The 20569-nt window shown below is 37.3% G+C and overlaps 1 protein-coding gene across 1 annotated transcript; it reads left to right on the top strand.

Moving 5' to 3' along the window:
- The first annotated feature begins 4226 nt into the window (after positions 1–4226).
- Positions 4227–12574, top strand: LOC105463302 (N-alpha-acetyltransferase 11, NatA catalytic subunit). Its single transcript, XM_071093551.1, has 2 exons — positions 4227–4943; positions 12330–12574. Exon 1 carries the CDS (start codon positions 4242–4244, stop codon positions 4929–4931), a length of 690 nt encoding a protein of 229 aa, XP_070949652.1. The 5' UTR covers positions 4227–4241; the 3' UTR covers positions 4932–4943; positions 12330–12574.
- The last annotated feature ends 7995 nt before the right edge of the window (positions 12575–20569 follow it).

Here is a 20569-nt window from a genome sequence, read left to right as displayed (position 1 = left end):
CTCTGTTGCTCAGACTGGAGTGCAGTGGTGCAATCACGGCTCACTGCAGTCTCCACCTGCTGGGCTCAAGTGATCCTCCCACATCAGCCTCCTGAGTAGCTGAGACCACAGGTGTGCACCACTATGCTTGGCTAATTTTTTTGTTTTTTTAATATATGTTGGGACATGGCCCTGCCATGTTGCCCATGTTGGTCACAAATTCCTGAGCTCAAGCGATATTCCTGCTTTGGCCTCTCAAAGTGCTGGGAATGCAGGCGTGAACCAGTGTATCCAGACTGAAAACTATTTCTGTGTTTGACTTTCTTTAAGATTAGGCCTCAGATTCAGAATTAAACAGAATCAAGCAAACAAACAAGAAAAGCCTTACTGATTAATGGGATGCCCTTTCTTTCCAAACTTGTTTGAACCCACAATTACTTATCTTGCTTTAGTGGCTCATGGAATAAGAAAGGCAGAAAAAAGAGATGACAGTAAAAATAACAGATAGTTCATATGCTTCTAATTCTTCCAAATTGGTCAATTTTGTTACATTTTCCCCATTTGTCAGGCCTGTATTTTAGGAAGTCCAGTAAAGACACAACCCATTGTTGTTAGGGTCATTTATAAGTATTAGGTTTGTTTATTCACACATATGAAGAAAAAATGTTCAAATGAAAGTGTTTAGGAAATGTTTTATATTTTTTTCAGGTACGTAATGTAGTCTTACACTAAACCTGATAAAATTACTCAGGGTGAGGGGGGTAATAAAAAGCTATTTAAGGTCTCTTTATAATATTTGGAATAAACTTGTTTTTTACTAGTAAGAAGAAAATTTAGTTTGCAAGTCATATTGTAAAGTAAGTGTATATAGAAATTATTTATTCATCCACTAGCACCTCAGTGATATATAGAATTCATACAAGAGATAGACGAGATGTGCAAACATAAGGTTAAAAAAAAACTTAAAAAAAACAAGAATGGTCTAATAACTGACAATTATAAATTATAAACTGTGTTGCTCTCCAAACATCTTCAGGAAAATGTTTGACTCTCACTGCAGCCAAAGTAATGGCCATTTTCTCTTTCTGGGTTCAACCAGCTGCCTGAAAACTCTCTCTCTCTCTCTCTCTCTTTTTTCTTTTTCTTTTTTGAGACACAGTCTTTGTGCAGAAACCAGGCTCCAATAATCATATATCTTGCCCTTAGATCCTATAGGCATGAGATACAACGCCAGTTAGGAAGATAGGAGCTTCCTCCACATGAAATATTATAGATATGACATAATATCTGACTAGAACTCGAGGAGCTCTCATTTACAAGACATTTATATATTAGATGGCTTTTTGCTAAATTTTTGCAAAACATTAATGAAGATTGCCAATGCCCTTTACTTATGATAAAAACATACCACATACAAAACCTGACAAGACATGCTAGATCTACAGTCCAGAAATTAGAAGCACATTATAATTCATCAGAGAACATTTATACTTGACCTCAGTAGGAGGGGCCAAATTAAGTACCACTTAATACCAACACCTCCTTAAGTGTCAGAGTTTTAGTTTTGGATCCATGCTTTCCCCTGCAGTTGAAATGAATATGCAAATGCTAAGGATATATGATAGAAACTTCTCTGTCAAAAAAGAAGAGAGTCTATCAGAATATAACCAGTTTTTGCATCTTTTGTCTTAGTGGCTGTGGTCATTGCAACTGGTAGACACTTCTTCCATGACAGAGACATTGTCATCATATTCTTTCTATGATTATATATGTATAAAGATCACATTACTGTATATTAAAAATCATGCTTATTACTATTGGTTTTGGTACCACGCCTACTCTAGAATAAGTCAAGTAAACCGCCCAACCCTTGGGCATTAAGCCAGCAACTATTCTATATGGAAGGATGTAGTATCTGTAATGAACCTGGCTGCATTTAAATTAACCCTGTCAAAGAATACGGTGCACTTAAGTTTCAATAGTGTATGCTTTTTAAAAGAAGAACCCACTACAGAAGAATCAACAAAATGACTCTTCTGGATCATGCTTTTACTACAAATTATAGAGCCCCGTCCATGGTGTCAGGCACAACCCAAAGAAATTTCTGAATGGGAATAATACTGGTGAACAACTTTTCCAATGTATAGAGCCTATCAAAAAATCAGGGAGCTAAAATGTTTATGTAAAATCTTAAAAATGTATTAATAGAAACTGCCAATTGTCAAAATGCAACAAAAAATAGTGGCTATTCAAGCTATGTTTCACAGATCACATGGCTCTAGGTTACTGTAGCTATTAAAGGAGGGTGTACCCTCATTTGAAAGAAAGCTGCACACATATTCTAGATGAGTTAAGAGTGTATCCATGACCTGGCTAACTACAACATAATTCATTTTGGTAACTGAGCTCTGAGCTCTGCTCGGAAACTGGGAAGAAAGTTTATACGAGACACACAGATAATTCCATTTGTGCAAGTAGTGCTAATAAAATGTGGCTTCCTTGCACTATTAAATACCCCAAATCTTGCTTCATCTAGACGGCATACTACTTATTCTTCTTCTGCAGGCTGGGGTGCAGTCATGCAGTCATCGTTCACTACAGCCTTAAACTCCTGGCCTCAAGTGATCCTCCTGCCTCAGCCTCCCAAGTAGCTGAGATTACAGGCATGAACAACCACTGCCAGCTAAGGTGACATTAAAATCTTTAAATGCATCTAGAAATAAAACGTAGGATTTATGACAAAGGTAACAATGCAGTAATGTGAAGAAAGGATGATAATCTTTTTTCACAAAATGATGTAAATGGTGCTATTCGAATTGCATATCCACACAGGAAAAGAATATCGGGCCCACCGATACCTTACAGCATATACAAAACTAAATTTCAGTCAATTGCAGATCTAAATATAAAATCTAAAACTAACAATCTTAGAAGAAAATATAAAAGAATGCATCAATCACCATGGAGTAGGCAAAGATTTACTAAACAGAACACAAAAAGCATTAGCAACCAAATTTTAAAACTGGAAAAATTGAACTATATTAAAATTCATGCTTGGTGTCAAAAATCACCATTAAGAAAGGGAAATATCAATCAATAGAAAAGGATGATATTCATTACAAATATTATCTAACAAAGGACTTATACCCAGAATATATTTTTGATAAAACTCAAAAATTAATGTGAAAAAGACACACAAGTAGAAAAATGAGCAAAAAAAAATCTAAGGAGCCATTTACAAAAGAGGATACAGTATGGCTAATAAGCATATAAAGTGCTCAACTTTACTACTCATCAGTGCAATGCAAATACAACCACAGTGTAATAATTCTACCGCTACAAAAGAATGGCTAAAATAGAAACAATGGGGAAATAGCAAATGTTGTTGAGAATGTGGAGCAACCGCTCTGAAAAAGTGGCAGTATTTATAAAAGTTGAACATCATTATATTCACTGGCCCAGGAATTCTAGTCCTAGATAAATACGCATTTGTTCCAACTAAAGACATGTCTAGAATGTTTAACTACCCTAAGGGTACTATTCCCAAACTGGAAATGACAAAATGGCCAGTAATAGTAGAATTGATTAAAAAAAAAAAAGGGGGGACATATTTAGGCAATACAATATCAAACAAGGAAGACCATAAAGAACCGTCAGCTATACACGAGGTGGCTGAAACTTACAAAGAGTGAAAAAAACCTGATACAAAAATAATACATGCACTATGATTCCATTTATATAAAGTCTGTCAGAAGTCTAGGTAATCGTTATTTTTGGGACGTTGGAAGCGGGTACTGGAAGGGGACAGGAGGGGCGGTTCTGGGATACAATGTTCTTTATTTCCTCTAAGTTCCTGTTATATGGGTTTCTCCAGTTTGTGAAAAATTATTCAGATATACCCAAATCAAAAAGTTAAAACTTAAACAAATAAAAATAATAATTGCAATGGATCACTTTATTTAAAACCAAGGAGGTCACAATGAACTCCTGTCTCCCCACCCCCTAACCCCTGCGCACGCAGACGCACAATGAAGTGAAACCTCATTGGCTGGGATCAGTGACGCACTTCTGAAAGCCGCAGCTTAGCACCATCTTTTCCATCTCCTGCTCGTCTGCCTTCCCGCTGTCTGGCCTCCACGAGATTCAGCCCGGTGGTGTTAGCCCCCTGGACTTGATTCCTGAGGCAAACAGTGTCCCTTAAGGTCGGCAACAGCCTCTTCTGGGTTCACTGCAGTCCAACCGGCTCCCTACCCGCCGCCATTATGAACATCCGCAACGCTCGGCCAGACGACCTGATGAATATGCAGCACTGCAACCTCCTTTGCCTTCCTGAGAACTACCAGATGAAATACTATTTATATCATGGCCTTTCCTGGCCCCAGCTTTCTTACATCGCTGAGGATGAGGACGGGAAGATTGTGGGCTATGTCCTAGCCAAAATGGAGGAGGACCCAGATGATGTCCCGCATGGCCATATCACCTCACTTGCCGTGAAGCGTTCACACCGGCGCCTCGGCCTGGCCCAGAAGCTGATGGACCAGGCCTCTAGGGCCATGATAGAGAACTTTAACGCCAAATACGTGTCTCTGCATGTCAGGAAGAGTAACCGGGCAGCCTTGCACCTCTATTCTAACACCCTCAACTTTCAGATTAGTGAGGTGGAACCTAAATACTATGCAGATGGGGAAGATGCTTATGCTATGAAGCGGGATCTCTCGCAGATGGCAGATGAGCTGAGACGACAAGTGGACCTGAAGAAGGGCGGGTATGTGGTCCTGGGCTCCAGGGAGAACCAGGAGACCCAGGGCAGCACACTTTGTGGTTCTGAAGAGGCCTGTCAGCAAAAGAACCCGGATACCGAAGAAAGTGGCAGTGACAGCAAAGAACCTAAGGAGTCTGTGGAGAGCACCAACGTCCAAGACAGCTCAGAAGGCTCGGATTCCACCTCCTAGAGCATGCTTAAGGTATTCTGTCTTCCCTGACCTAGTACTTCCCTCTCCTAAATCCCTGCATCCATCCCCCCTTGGCCTGCCCAATTCCATCCTGTCTTATCCCATTCTGGCCCTGCGAGGTTTTACAGTAAAATCCACCCGGTGACCTTAGGGAGAAGTTAGAGTGAGTTGAGGGAGACTCATTGCACGCTGTTGAAAGTGAAATACGATACTAACTCATGCTGAAAGTAGATTAATTTCAATGAAGAAACAAGCATTTATCCCGCTTTCTGGGCATGAGTTGTATTTCAGGGTAATCACGTAGTTGATGGAAGGCATTTTTTTCTTTATGGAATTCCAGTTAGTAATAATGATAGAAATATAAAATCATCATTTTGCAACTCTTGATGAAATAATGGACCCAGCCAAGAGTCATCAGTGGCTAATAGCGTTAGATAAAAGTTGGAGCACTTTGTAGTGATGGATCAGACTGACAATACTTGAACTCAGTGTAGTCCGTCTTCACTAAATGTGGAGACAAATACTTGTCTCCTTATGCAACAGGAAGTGCACAGTACTACCTATGAAATATTCTTTCCAAAAGAAAATTATGAGATCTAACTACCATTTTACAGAAAATAGAGGGACTTGTTAAACTATACCATGATGCAAACCGTCAAATCCAGAATTAGAGGTTTTTACAAAACAAATGACCTGGTTTCTTCACAAATAAATGGCACTGAAAAAAAAAAAAGGATGAAGCATTTTCTATTAAACTTTACAGATACGTTAACTAAACTCAACTGTTATGGACATTGTTTGGATACTGATTCAAACCATGTATAAGACATTTTTGAGATAATCAGGCAAAATTTGAACAGGGATTGTATTCTAGTAAGGAATTATTAATAATTTTATTAGAGGAGCTAAATGGTATTGTATTATTATGTTTAGAAAGTCCTTATCTGTTAGAGATACATACAGAAATAATTATAGCTGAAAGACTAGGATGCCTTGGATTTCCTTTAAAATAGTCTAGCAAAAAAGAACAAGATTGGAAGAGGGAAAATGAAAGAAGAATGGCAGTTATTGTTGGGTTGGGAAATGGGTACTTAGGGGCTTCCTTGTGCCATTTACCCTTTTGAATGTGTGGAAATTAACATGAAAAGTTAAAGAGCCAAAACTTTTTTTTTTTTGAGACAGAGTCTCGCTCTGTCGCCCAGGCCGGAGTGCAGTGGTGCGATCTCGGCTCACTGCAACCTCTGCCTCCTGGGTTCAAGCGATTCTCCTGGCTCATCCTCCCAAGTAGCTGGGACTCCAGGAGCCCGCCACCTCGCCCGGCTAATTTTTTTTTTTTTTTTTTTGAGATGGAGTCTCGCTCTGTCGTCCAGGCTGGAGTGCAGTGGCGCTATCTTGGCTCACTGCAAGCTCCGCCTCCCGGGTTCACACCATTCTCCTGCCTCAGCCTCTGGTGTAGCTGGGACTACAGGCACCCGCCACCAAGCCCGGCTAATTGTTTGTATTTTTAGTAGAGATGGGGTTTCACTGTGTCTTAGCCAGGATGGTCTCGATCTCCTGACCTCGTGATCCACCCGCCTTGGCCTCCCAAAGTGCTGGGAATACAGGCATGAGCCACCGCGCCCAGCCTAATTTTTGTGTGTTTAGTAGAGACGGGGTTTCAGCATATTGGCCAGGCTGGTCTCGAACTCCTGCCCTTGTGATCTCCCCGCCTCAGCCTCCCAAAGTGCTGCGATTACAGACGTGAGCCACCGCGCCCAGCTCTTGTACTTCTTAATACACACTTATGCTAATACTAAAAAACCACTAAAACTTAAGTTTTAAAGGATTGGTATGTTAGAAACAACTTAATTGTAGTAATATAATACTACAGTATTTCTTCCAGCAAAGAACTTTGTATCACCTTAGGAGTTTCTAGGGGCAGTGAGCTATTGGCAGTTTACAGGCTTTAACATCTTAATCTAGTCACCTTACCCTTACATAGTGTGAAAGGCAGCAACTTTCTCATGGCAAAATCTCGTCATAAATAGTGTATTCTGTATATAATTTCAATGCGTGCTATTTGATTAGTCATTCATAAAAGTATTTATTTGTCAGGCATTAGGCTTAGCGCTGAGTATACAGCAGTGATCAGAACAGACTGACGTTTATATAGCATGTAAGAATAAATGGACTTTTTTTTGCATTTTAATGGCAAAACCCAAACTATAGCACACTAATCCCATTTTATTTTCATTCAGTTACAGTTCAATAGGTTATAAAAATTTAGATACAGTAAGTCTTTGGTAATTAGAAAGAATCTGTCCTCAGAGGAGGTTTTGCATTTGACTTTTAATAACCTGAAAGTTTCACAATGACTGATTCATTTGTTCTAATGCTAAAATAAAGGCAGCAGAACAGTCTAAAAGAAAAGATGAAATTAAAGAAAACTTGATGCCTTGAGAAAGCGTTGTCAAATTTACACCTGGCTTGTTAACCCTGGAGGGTTCTATCAAGACTCTTTGAATCAACAGACCGTTTTTAAAAAATTTCAACTTTCAAATTCCTTCATAGGACTTACACAGTATTGATCTCATCTTTGTAGTTACTTGCTTCTCTTCAGTGTTAAACTCTAGCTGAGAACAGAGCTAATCAGAGGTGGTTTTAAAACCATGTATGTATATACATATTTTATATATATAAAGCCATATATATAAAACCATATATATATGTATTATGTACACACACATCTATAAAACTTTGATGAATTCAAAAGCACTTAACATCTGCTATGAGAAACAAAAATAATTGCCACTCTAGTAAAAGAAGAGAGAAATAATAAATAAGAAAATTCATTGTTGTGTCACAGTTATAAATTTCAGCATACAAATTCAAGAATAATTGAACTGTCTTTATGATACTGTAATTGAACTTTATTTCTAAGTTGAAGGAAATGTTTCCTGGACTGAACTTCACCCTCTTTCTGAGTTGTTATCTGCTGAGATATATTCAGTGGCCGCATCCAATCTTTGATCTTCAGGATTCACTTCTGGGTCTTTTCCAGCCAGAGGTCTCTTACCATTTTGGTAGCAAGGGTGTATGAGTATTAGTCTGCACAGGCTAACTGGTCTAAAAATTAACTTCCAAGTCTCAATAACTTAACCCAGTAAAAGCTTATTTGTCACATCATAGTACGATGTGGGTCATCAGTGTGATGGCGATGTGGAGTGGAGGGAAAAGATGGACCCTACTCCATGGAATCATTCAGGGATCCATTTAGAACAGGGATTCTTAATTTTCTGTAGCTCCCTTTGGCAATCTGGTGAAGCAGAAAAATGTTTTTAAAAGATGTAAAAATTTCATCAAATTACAAAGGAAAACAATTATTGATATACAGTTATCAAACTTTTTAAAATATTTTTGTTATATGTGGTTTTTGTTGGCATATTGAATAGCCTAGTAACTATTACTTCAAAGTAAATTTTAGTATAAATGATATTTAAGATATCTTAAGTATAATGTGATATGAAAATACCTATGATTTTTATTGGTGACAAAGTCTCAAGTATTGCTAATACTACTGTGCATTGATTCCTATGTTCATAATTTAAAGAATTGCCAGACTTCAGTTAGAAGTTGATGCAAATTACAGAGTTGTTTTTGTTCCATATCCAAGGTCATGGTTCTCCTACATTTTATTAAATAGATCCCAGGTTAAGAACTCCTAATTCAATGACTCTTGTCATTTTTCTAGAATCATAAGACCTTCAACTGGTTCATATACATTCAACTAGCAGATGAGAGAAGAGAATGTATATAGTGGTTCATAAAGGTTTTAAAAGTCAAGTCTTACCCAACTAACTGCAGGGGAGGCTATGATACTTAGTTTAGCTTTGTGCTCAGGAAAGAAAAGGAGTTCAGTAACGACACAGCATAGTATCTGCCACAATAGGAAACATCCTAGTGGTGCTCTGGACTATGAGAAGTTTTGCTTTCATGCCTGGTTAGGGGCATGGGATCATACAGCTGCTCTCACTCCATGACATGGCCCAGGGAACTCTGTTAGGCTGTCTGAGGTTGTCTACATAAACGCCTGACATATATTTCTTCTGCTGTTTCACAAACGGGCATGGAAAACGATGGGATTCTGTTATCTTGCTGCCATTATGCCTCTAATTAAAACCTGGAACAAATGACCCCTCTCCTCTGAAGTCCCCCAAACTGTGTAAATCTTCACTTCCATCCCATTTAATGGGGATTCACCAGCACATAGGTCTACCTCCCTGAATGGGGAAGGGCTACATTGAAGAAAGAAAGAGCAGGAAAAACATTTAAAAGGCTCATACTGCAAAAGTACTATCCTTCTATAATTGTGGTGCTCCCTCCTGTGGAGCTGGAGTTCAAATACCTATAGAAAAATGTCCTAAAAAATATTTTTCATTTTCTCTCTCTGTACTTTTGGATTTGGGAACAGAGACAGAGTTAGAAGTGGTGCTGAGCAGGACAGTTGGCGAAGAACTGGTTGATTTCATCTGAAAAATGGTAACAAAAATTACTCTTAACCCTATGAAAAGGCACTGTTTTGCAGGTATTAATTCTAAGCACTGTTAATGATGTGTTTCATTTATTCCTCATAATAATCCTGTGAGGTAGGTACTATTACTCCCTTTTGTGGTTAAGGAAATCATATCACAAAGAGGGCTGCATGTTACACAGATAGTGGAAAACAAAGATGCAAACTCAGGTGGTCAGACTCCATGATTGAGAGGATTAAATGAGTCAATCTGTGTAAATTGCTAAGCACAACTCCTCACACACAGTAAAATAGTCCATAAATTTTGGCTCTTAATATAATCGATAGTAAGAGTAACTTTTCAGGTTCTCCTCTTCTCCACGGTAATCAAATAATAAAATGTTGTGTATGAGCAGCAACAGTTTGCAGTCTTGGAAGGGAAATGCATCTTAATGATTAAAATAGCTTTCACTGACAAGCTAAATGTCAAAGCATTCAACTGAATCAACGCTCGTCAATGGCAGTGTTTCTAGGGAGCCATAGCAATGAAGACAGGTCAGTTCAAAACATGCTGGGTGAGGCAGGAATGTCATCAAACTGCTGTTTGTTTCCTGACAAGAAATATGTGGTTGATGATTAATAACAAAAATGAAAAAAATGCAAAATCTTAGCGTTTTCAATTGAGCTGACAACATTGAGTTAAGTAAGGTTACTTCAGTGACTCTCCCTTTCTGGTTTATTGTTTGTGTTGCTAAACTGTCGTTTTAACAAAAAGTAGTTAAATGTTCACATGAGCATTCACTGAAATAGACTGTTCTTAATTTTATCAGACAACTAATTATAACTGTAATGATATAATGAAATATGGAAGAAACCTACAGACTGACAGGTCTGGTAAATTCCTAATATAACCTTACCCCAGATATGCCAAAAACCATAGATTTCAAATGCAACTGCACTCTATGAAGATAAAGAGGGGTTTGGGAAGAGATAAAATATTGTTTTGAAATACTAATCAGATAGATGCCATTTGTTGAATTATTTATAATCTCTAACAATGTCACCTTTCAATCAGTGTATGATGACTGAAATGTAGGATGTAGGATGACTGAAATACTAACTTTTTCAGAAGTAACTGATAAAAGCAGAGGTTTTTCCTAAATTTTGTACTCTCTGCTCTAGTATATGAAATCTAATGAGCTTTATGGTACAGGAGGTTAGATAGAATATTTAAAATTCTTTGAATGGGCAATGATTCAAAGAGCCAGCATAAAAGCCTTTCTGAAAATACTCTACAATGCCATTTCTGTAGATAAATATCGTTAGAAAATTATGGGATTTTTTTAAAGTAAAGCCATAATATTCTCTTTCATGTTTATAACACCATATCAACAAATAGCATGTATTTGTCAGGCTTCCCTAGCCCACCTTTAAGAAAACCTGATAGAAAACTTTGAACTTAATAAGCTAAGACATTGAGGACTTGGGCTGGGCACAGTGGCTCATGCCTGTAATCCCAGCACTTTTGGAGGCCAAGGTGAGAGCATTACCTGAGGCCAGGAGTTCAAGACCAGCCTTGAAAATATAGCAAGACCTGATCTGTACAAAAACTGAAAAAAATTAGCCAGCATGGTGGTGTATGGTGGTGAGTGCTTGTAGTCCTAGCTACTCAGGAGGCTGAGGCTGGTGGATCACTTGTGCCCAGGAGTTTGAGGCTCCTGTGAGCCATGATTGCACCACTGTGCTCCAGTCTGGGTGACTGAGCAAGACCCTGTCTCAAAAAAAGGACTATAACACTAACATTTTAAAGGGAATCTTTATGAAAAATACCTATACTCTTAAACAACAAAATATCCTATAGCCTTTATTACAGTGTTACTTGACTTCTTCAGTTTAATTTCTTAAAATTTTCAAGCAGTATTTACTGAGATAACTAAAACAGCTATATAATGTTTTTATATAACTTCTTTTGCATGCCTGTATTAAAACGAAAAAGGCAATGATGATAGTCTTTCTGGCCTATTCCTCCATATCTTGTATCTCTTTTGTTATAACAAATATACTTTAAAAAATAAGATTTTACATAATATTACCTCTTGCAACTGGCTTCACTTGTTATTCTGGCAACAGAATTTTCTATAACAATGATTCTGTACAAAAATGCTTTTTAACTGCTCTGTGCATAATAGTCAACCTCAATCCCATTTACTTCTGTGCATATGATAGATGGGAAGGTACTCAGTAAATCTTTATTGAATGAATGAATGAATGGATCTCTCAAATTATCCATATAATAATTTTTTTAAAGGAGAGAAAAATAATGTATGTATGATACTACTTCCTTTTACCTGATGTAATTAGGGTACTTTAATTTGTGAATAAAGAAACATAATGGTTATTTTGGTTTCCTGTCCAGGTCTCACAGAAAGAAAATATGACTTATAGAGTAGGACACATTGCATCTAACTTATCAAGAGCTAAAAAGGCCTTTCATTTCTTTAGAATTGGAATAAATTTTCTTTGGAGTGGAGTAGGATGGGATAGAATTTAAAGATGACAAGGAAAATTATCTCAGTTTCTTTATTTTAAAATAGGTTATTTGGTGGTAAATCCCAGTTTTTTGGTGTTCTTTCCGTCCCTTTCTCCTGGCAGAAACATCCTGTAGATGTCAGGAAAGGTTCATGTGTTCTTACGGCAGGGAGGAGAGAGAGCCCCAGATCTGCGTGTGGCCTTTGTGCAATCATCTGAATTCTTAACTGACTTCCATGGAGATATATCTAGTCCAAACTAGTTACTGAGTGTCTTTATCTGCTACTTCAGTCTGTCATTAACTAAACCAGTATTCTTTCAGACTTGTCAGAGCTTAGAGCTCTCCCTTTCTCATTTGTTTTCTTCTCATTTTTCAACAGCATTGCAGGTCCTCATGTCTCAACCACATCTACCCTGTGAACCCTGGCTTAGTCTGTCTGCTCTGCAGCATCTGCTGTGGGGATCATCTCACAGTGACCAAAATGGCTTCTTACTCTCAACTCTAAACAACCACCTTTCACGTATCCTGCTGGGATCATGAAGGAATACCTGGACACAAGAGCTGCTGCACAACAGCCAACGAAGTTTGAGACCTGCCATTACAGAACCTTTCTTGGCCTACTCACACGGTGCTGCCGTTTTATTCTGTTTGTAGTAGTCCTCTGTTGGGTGTGGTTATCCTGCAAGTTTTTCTCCTTTTAGAATGATGAACAGGAAGCAGGGCAAACTCTTAAAGCTTTCCAGCTTTCAGTTTTTTGTTTTTGTTTTTTTTAAACCATTATTTACCTGGGTTTTCATCCATATTTTTTTGCCATTATTTTACCTGAGTTTTCATCCTTGAGGAGGTGAGCTAGTCAGGACCATGAAGTCAGACCTTATGCCCCCTTCCTCCTCTTTCCTGGAAGAAGTATTCTGTTTCTTTTTCCTTTCTCTGGGAACTCCTCCTTTATACTATCCCCTACAACCTTTTTTTTTTTTTTTTTTTTTTTTTTTTGAGGAGGGCATCACTTTCCCAGTGGGAAAAGGTGTTAAGTTAGGGGCTTCTACTGTACAATCAGAACTTGGAGATTTTAAGAGAAGGACAAACGGTAATTAAATTGGAATCTCTAATATGCTTGTTTGTGTTAGTTTTTTTGGGATGATGTCACTTGGCATTTATTGAGTACCTGCAGTGTTCACACACAATGCCAGGGCCTTCATTAGTAATATATTTAACCCTTTAACCCTCTCAGCAACCCTGTAAAGTAGATATTATTATCCCTGTTTTACATATGAGGGAACTGAAGCTCAGAGAAGTGAATTAAATATCCAGGATCTGAACCCAATTCTGTTTGAATTCAAAGCCAAAGTTCCTTCTACTTTCCTGTTCCTACTCTTTGAATTTTATTTATAAATGTGTTAAAATTTTAGCAAAAATGGAGAATCTGCTGTTTAAAAATGTGTTTGCTTAATACATGCCTACTGTATGTCAATTGTGAATATATAACCTACAATTATAATCTACTTTTATTATTTTTCTCTAGTAAAAATAAGTGAAGACAAAGTACTTTGACCTCTGCAATAAAAGTCACCAGATAAATCCAGAGTTATCATTACTTAATGTTGTTTTTATGTTCACTGAATGTGAATTACCAAAGTATATAACATTTTTCATGTTTAAACTTTTATGAAAACTGTTGTGTATGGATTTAAGTCAAAGCCTGGACTTTATCTGGTGACAAGAGGTAAGTCTTTTCTGTGTAATCATCATTAGCCCTGCTAAGCACTTCTTACAGATCTCCCCCATTGCACTCTAAGAATGTCTACCTAATGGTAAATGATTGCCTGAGGCAGATATAAAAGTTTTTCCCTACATGAAAGGATTTACCATTTCTTGTGCTAATACAGTATGATACAGTCTATCTTTCCATCTTTTCCTTTTTCTTTTTAATTTTCTATCTCCATGCTAAATTATTTTATTCTTTCCTCTCAACCATGTGTTTCTCTCTTTATTTTTAAATATTACAACCTTCTAACATCTGTCTCCAGGGCAGCATAATCTTACTGATGAAATATTCCGTGTTTTCCTTGAGCTTTTGTCAATATGTCTTTGTGTTAACAGCTTAGCAGATGGAGAAACAGAAGGAGCAGCCTCAGCTTACCTGAATGGTTTTTCTCCAGCACCAGGCACATTGACTTGCTGTCTCTAGTAACTTGATAAGAGTTGGAGCAATTGGCAAATGAGAAATGATATATGACTTCTGCAGTGTTATTTACTAAAATAATTGGCTGCATTTCTTTGTTATCATTATATCTTCTTTCCCAGTCTCGTACCAGGAGAAAGCAGAATTATAGCACTGTCTGGTTTGGGCTATCCCTGTTTAGATAATAAAAATAAAATAAACAATAATACTAACATTGCTTTGGGCATAGATTAGCATGTTCATGATGGTTCCAGGATAGTAGTAGTGATTTAGCAGCAGCAGTGGCTTTTTGAAACACAAATTGTGGGAGCGTGTGGCACCATTTTTTTCGTAATAGCATTGTTCTTTTTACACAGGAAAAGAGTTTTTTTTTTTTTTTATTCTGAATGGACTGACTACTTTTTACTGAAGCACAGTCCTAGAGAGAGCAAAGCAAGGCTTTGAAGCAAGGAGGGAAGATAGTAATGGTGTGAATACCCTGGTACTAGCTATATTTTATTCACTTGCAGCTTTAAATAAACTGGATGTGCTCAGGTCTGCTAGCAGATTATTTAAAGATAATGATCAGGACGCTAAGTTTTCTTTGGTTAAAAGAAGAAAACTTGTGAATGAAGCCTGTGAGTTCCTAGTTAGAGTCTGTGTGGGTTTCCCTTTGGAGATAAGAGCAAGAGGCAAGAGATGACCATCTGAAATAAAAATAATGGGGTGTGTGGATATATGGGAGAAATGGGGACTAGTAGTGGGAATTAGTCCAAAGCCAGGAAAATTTAGGATGGATCCAGATTGAAACACTGGAAGGAAAGTTTTCTTTATTTTTTTATTTTTTATGTGCAGCTAAGTCATTTGGGTATTATGTTAAAAATGCAGACTCTTTTTCAGTATGTCTGGTGGGGCCTGAGTATCTGCATTTCTAACTAGTTCCTACATTGCTCATGTTGCTGGTCCGGGAACCACACTTTGACTAGTAAGGGTCTTAAAGCTCATCTCCAACTCTTAGACTGGGGTCCAAAACACCTGTGACTATCCAGTAGGTCATTTTATAATGGATTAGACCCTAAATAATTCAGATTCCCCATCTTAAATACACATTTACATAAATCCTGTTTGTCTTTGAGATTGTGTCTTGATGGCCTAATAATTTCAATAAAAAGTTCATTAAAAATCTGTACAACAAAAAAGTGTGTGTGTGTGTGTGTGTATATATATATATATATATAAAATGTATCGATAATCAACATTTTATCTGTTAGCATGCTTTGATATAACAATTTTGCCTCATTGGCTTCTAGGCAAGTGAATGGTGTATGAGATTTTTAAAAATTTCACTTCTAACTCTCACTCAATTTATTGTGTTCATTGGTTGGTAAATTAGCTCAGACACAAATTGTTTTCCATGCTGACATTTGACAGGATTTGAAAAAGACTACTGAGTCTTTTTTTTTAATTTTAAGGAGTAGCAGACCTATGTGTGGGTTCAGGTGGTCTAATAGAGATTTTCCATCCAGGGATAAGAATTTCTAGCCCATTGTTTCTCAAAGTACAGTTCATATGCTTATTTATTCAGAATCACCTGGGTGCTATGTTAAAAATGCAGTTTCTTTGTCTCTGGCTTAGACTTACAAAATCAGTCCTGTATTTTTAACAACCCTGCAGGTGATTGTTTTGCACACTGTCATCTGAAAATCACTGATCAGTACAAGGCATTGAATTCTTCATAAAGGTAATATGAAGGGAGCTTTTTTCCATGGTAATACTCTCCAGACAAATTAATTCATCAAAAGAAGCAAATAATTCAGAGCAGATATAACAAATTTTTATTATAAAACATGGGAAAGGGTGAGGTGGTATATGGTAACTGTTTACTTTCTGTAAACTTAAAACTTCTAAAAATAATTTATAAATTAAAAATATTTTTAAATTACATAAATGTGAATATTTGACACACATTTTCCATAAGTATTTTACAGAAATGTGAGATCATGTGTGTTATTTTTTGGGCTTTTTTGGTCATTACTTTCCTCCTCATCCTTTCTTTTCAAGCAAACCATAGCTACAACTTGGCAATGGCGGTATACAGCAAAAGCCTGAAGGATGAGAACATTCACAAATGACACCATGAAATTTGTCCCCATTTGTTTCCGGAACAGAAATCTCAAATACTGCAGTGTCTTATTAGGAACCAGACACCTAGCATGTCTGGAACCACATGTCCTTCCATGCATGTCATTAGCTTCTCATATCCCATCACCATCTGGGCATCTTGAGTTAGAACTTTTAAGAACACAGTACCCAGCCAAAATCCAATGAAACAGACTAAGTGACTTATCAAGATCCTTTTTCATATTAATACTTTTTCCTAGACATGAATGCTTCTTTTGAAATCTAGAAAGACACAGATCATTTCCTTGAGGTGCACTTGAAGGGTTATTTAAACACCATGTTTCCTTATTAGGGCATGGGAATTACATTTTGTGAAGTTCTGGGGAAAAAAAATCTTTTCATTTAAAATCATACATATATTGCTTTCCTAACCAAAATTAAGATAGATTTCACACCTTTGGAATATTGTCATCACCTCAACTGCATTTTATGGAAGCTTACCTAGAGAACACAGTCTTTAGCAAGTTGAGTGATTTTCACAAGTGGTGGTTCAATAGAGTGAGAAATCACAGAGTGAGGAGTCTAACAGCTGAAATTTTAGTCCTAGTTTGGCTTATTACCACCTGGATGTCCTCTGGCACATCAGTTTTCTCATTTACAAAATAGAGATAAAAACTTTGTGCTTTTAGGGTTATTGTGTAATGAGTTAGTGTAAAAAACAACTGCATTGTAATTTGTAAAAAGAAAAATGTTACTGTGAACATGTTAACTTTTTAGACATTTTTACCCCTCAATTTAAACTGGTATAGAGTAACAGTGATCTTTGTTTGTTTCCTCTGTAATGGTCCAGGAAAGAACCAGTGTTTCAGAGAATTTATCATCAAACAATAACTGTGTCAAGCAATGACAAATATATGCATGTATGTGGATATTTTAAGGGATAAAATACGGAGAAGGTGAATTCCTGTAAATATAGCAGGCCAACTTTCTATACATTCATTTAAAAAGAAAAGACTCAATAAAAGTTATCTTTTACTCTCTATGACCTAAGCATTCATATGTAATATATTTTTCATGTAAAGCAAACTGTACTTAATCTCCTATTTACATGGTTTTGAATAAAAGAAATTCACACACACACACATACAGTGACCAAAATTTTTACATATTCAAAAACTAGTAAACTGGCCGGGTCTGGCACCTCATGCCTGTAATCCCAACTAATCAGGAGGTGATGTGGGAGGATCCCTTGAGGCCAGGTGTTTGAGATCAGCTGGGGCAGCTAAGCAAGACCCCAACTCTTTTTTGTTTTATGAGATGGAGTCTCGCTCTGCCACACCCAGGCTGGAGTCCAGTGGCACAGTCTCGGCTCACTGCAACCTCCACCTCCCAGGTTAATTCTCCTGCCTCAACCTCCCGAGTAGCTGGATAGCTGGAACTACAGGCGTGTGCCACGACGCCTGGCTAATTTTTGTATTTTTAGTAGAGATGGGGTTTCACCATGTTGGTCAGGCTGGTCTCAAACTCCCAACCTCAGGTGATCTACCCGCTTTGGCCTCCCAAAGTGCTGGGATTACAGGCATGAGCCACCGTGCCCGGCCAAGACCCCCAACTCTTAAATAAATAAAACATTAGTAAACCATGATAATACATTAGGGCAAGCATCTGGCTGGTTTTTCATTACCAGAACTCTAAAGAGTGTTAAGTCTCATAGTCTGGCTTTTATTCCTGAAAGCTGGTACACAAGTTAAAAGTTTGACTGTTTGTTAAATAACAAATCTTATAAAGAATTGTGAAAAATCATGTACTCTCTTGTATAAGGAGGCTTTTAGGAAACAAATATTTCTAATTGCTCCTTTGGCAATCAAGACATTTTTGCATCCTGGGACTGTGTCGCTTAGTAAGATTCCCAGTGGGTGAGAGTTAGATCTCTTTTGTAAAGTGGCAGATGGATTAATGTGAAAGAAAGGTGAGAAAGAGGCAGCCCCATAGAACTGCTCTTAGGCAAATCACTTTAGAAAGGCATACATATGGAACTTGAGAATGCAGAATTTGAGTTCCTTAAAATTACTTAGGTCTGTGTAGTCCATGAAAGGCAATAATCAAATATATATATTTTTCAACATTTAATACATGTTCTTTAATTTTGTTATCTTCCTTATAATTGTTGGGGGTGGGGTAGATTAAGCTTATATCCAGTAGGTATTTAAGCTGAAACGTCACAGCTTTTGTGTGCCTAATTAGCATCATTGCCTCAACTGCATTGAGTTAATAGGTGGTAGCATCACAGAGGTTAAACTCATTCACTTTAGGGTATACCTAGAGTTACACCCTAAGGTACCTGCTTTGGAAATGTTGAAATATGTAATTGCGTATACCTTCCTTTATAAAGATAGCAACCCTATCAAAACTAAATCCTTGGCAGGCTAATAGGAGTGTCATGAAATAACCTGAAATTGTCATTGGTCAGCAGATGATAGAAATCTGAATTCAGAGTTAGAAAACTGGTTTAGGAGTGACAGTGTACGAAGGAGAAAATTGTCAGCTATTAGAAAGTCAAAGATGCTATTTTTATAAAAGCAAGGTGAAAAAAAGACTATGACAGTTGTATTGGATCCTTTCTTTTCTTTGTTCAAGAAAAAACGTATTTTTAATTACTGACTTGAATTTTATTTTCATAATGTAAAGTAGTTTTTATAATAATTGGGTACCCTGAATAATTAAAACAGACTGTATTTATAGATTAAATTTTTGCATGCTGTACAATTCTTATTAAAAGACATTTGGGTCAGTTTTGCTAAAAAACAGAAGTTCCTGTCTTTAATGAGGAAAAAGCATAATAGTGGCTTAAATTAGAATGTAAAGCTTTTGGAATCACCCCGTAATTCATGGCTTATCCCTGAGAATTCAAAGCTTTATAAATTATAAATCTTTTCCAGGACACCATACACACTGTCTTAAGTCAAATAGTGCTGGGCTAAGCCAAAGTCGTAAATGAATTCTTCACTCATCCCTGGTGCCCAGTATTATTTTTTTCTAGCTTACATTATACACCCTGGCCGAAACTAGAATTCCTTCAAAATAAGCCACACTGCCATATCACCTTTTCACTTCCTTTTCTCTTTCTGCTACTTCTTCCCACAGTTAAATCTATCAGTCAATGAAACCTACATTATAGCTGGTAATAAGCAACTTTTATAAATTATTAATAACTGGCAGACTTGCTCCTATAAATAATATTTAAATTTAATTCAAATAAACCTCCAAGTGGTTGATTAAGCCTACCTAACCAATACCATTCTTACTTTACCTGTTTCAAGATCTAAACTGGGACTCCATGGGGTGTCCTGCCATCTTGAGCCACAGTTTTCAAAAGAAAGGAAGGAGGTGTTTCCTGTCTATAAGCAAGTGCAGGAATTAAGGTGCTAAGTAAGCGAGCATTGTTGTATTTGAACCCCTGAAACTTTCTTTTCTGCATCTTTCTTCCAGTACCTTCTTGTTTCTTCTATATCTTCAGCAATTCTAAAGTCTCAATTTCCACATCCACAAAATAGGAATAGGAATAAGTTTGCTTTAAGGACCTGTAGAGTTGTTGCAAGGGTAAAATAAGGAAATTCACAGAAATAAACTGATAACCAGAAAATATTAAGGATACCAAAATATTGTTTCAGCTACTTCCTTTTTAGTTGTTGAGTAAACATTTTAATAAGTCTAATCATTCCAATACGTGTTTTTATGTTTGAATATTATTTTTGGCAGAAAGATGACTAAGTGATCATTGACTGTTTTTGTCTTTCCAGTTTTTTCTCTATTGTCTAACTTGTCTCTGAATGTGCCCAGGCAATAGCAGATGCTCAAGTAAAAGCACGAATGAATGAAAATGAATGGTTCACAGATGAGGAATAATTGAGCCAATAAAAATTATAATGAATCTCATTTTATATCAATAACGATAGAATAGGCTGGGCGCGGAGGCTCACGCCTGTGATTCCAGCACTTTGGGAGGCCGAGCCGGGCGGATCATGAGGTCAGGAGATCAAGACCATCCTGGCTAACACGGTGAAACGCCGTCTCTACTAAAAATACAAACAATTAGCCGGGCGTGGTGGCGGGCGCCTGTGGTCCCAGCTACTCGGGAGGCTGAGGCAGGAGAAGGGCATGAACTCAGGAGGCGGAGCTTGCAGTGAGCGGAGATCTGGCCTCTGCACTCCAGCCTGGGCGACACAGCCAGAGACTCCCTCTCAAAACAAAACAAAGACAACAACAACAACAACACCCGACAGAATAAGAATTCTTTTCAAACAATAAATATTGTGTATAGAAGAAAACATTCCAGT

Source organism: Macaca nemestrina, chromosome 3 (assembly GCF_043159975.1).
Source record: "Macaca nemestrina isolate mMacNem1 chromosome 3, mMacNem.hap1, whole genome shotgun sequence".
In the NCBI taxonomy this organism is placed as follows: Eukaryota; Metazoa; Chordata; class Mammalia; order Primates; family Cercopithecidae; genus Macaca; species Macaca nemestrina.
Note: the sequence above shows the minus strand (reverse complement) of the source record. Positions and strands in the feature narration are given on the sequence as shown.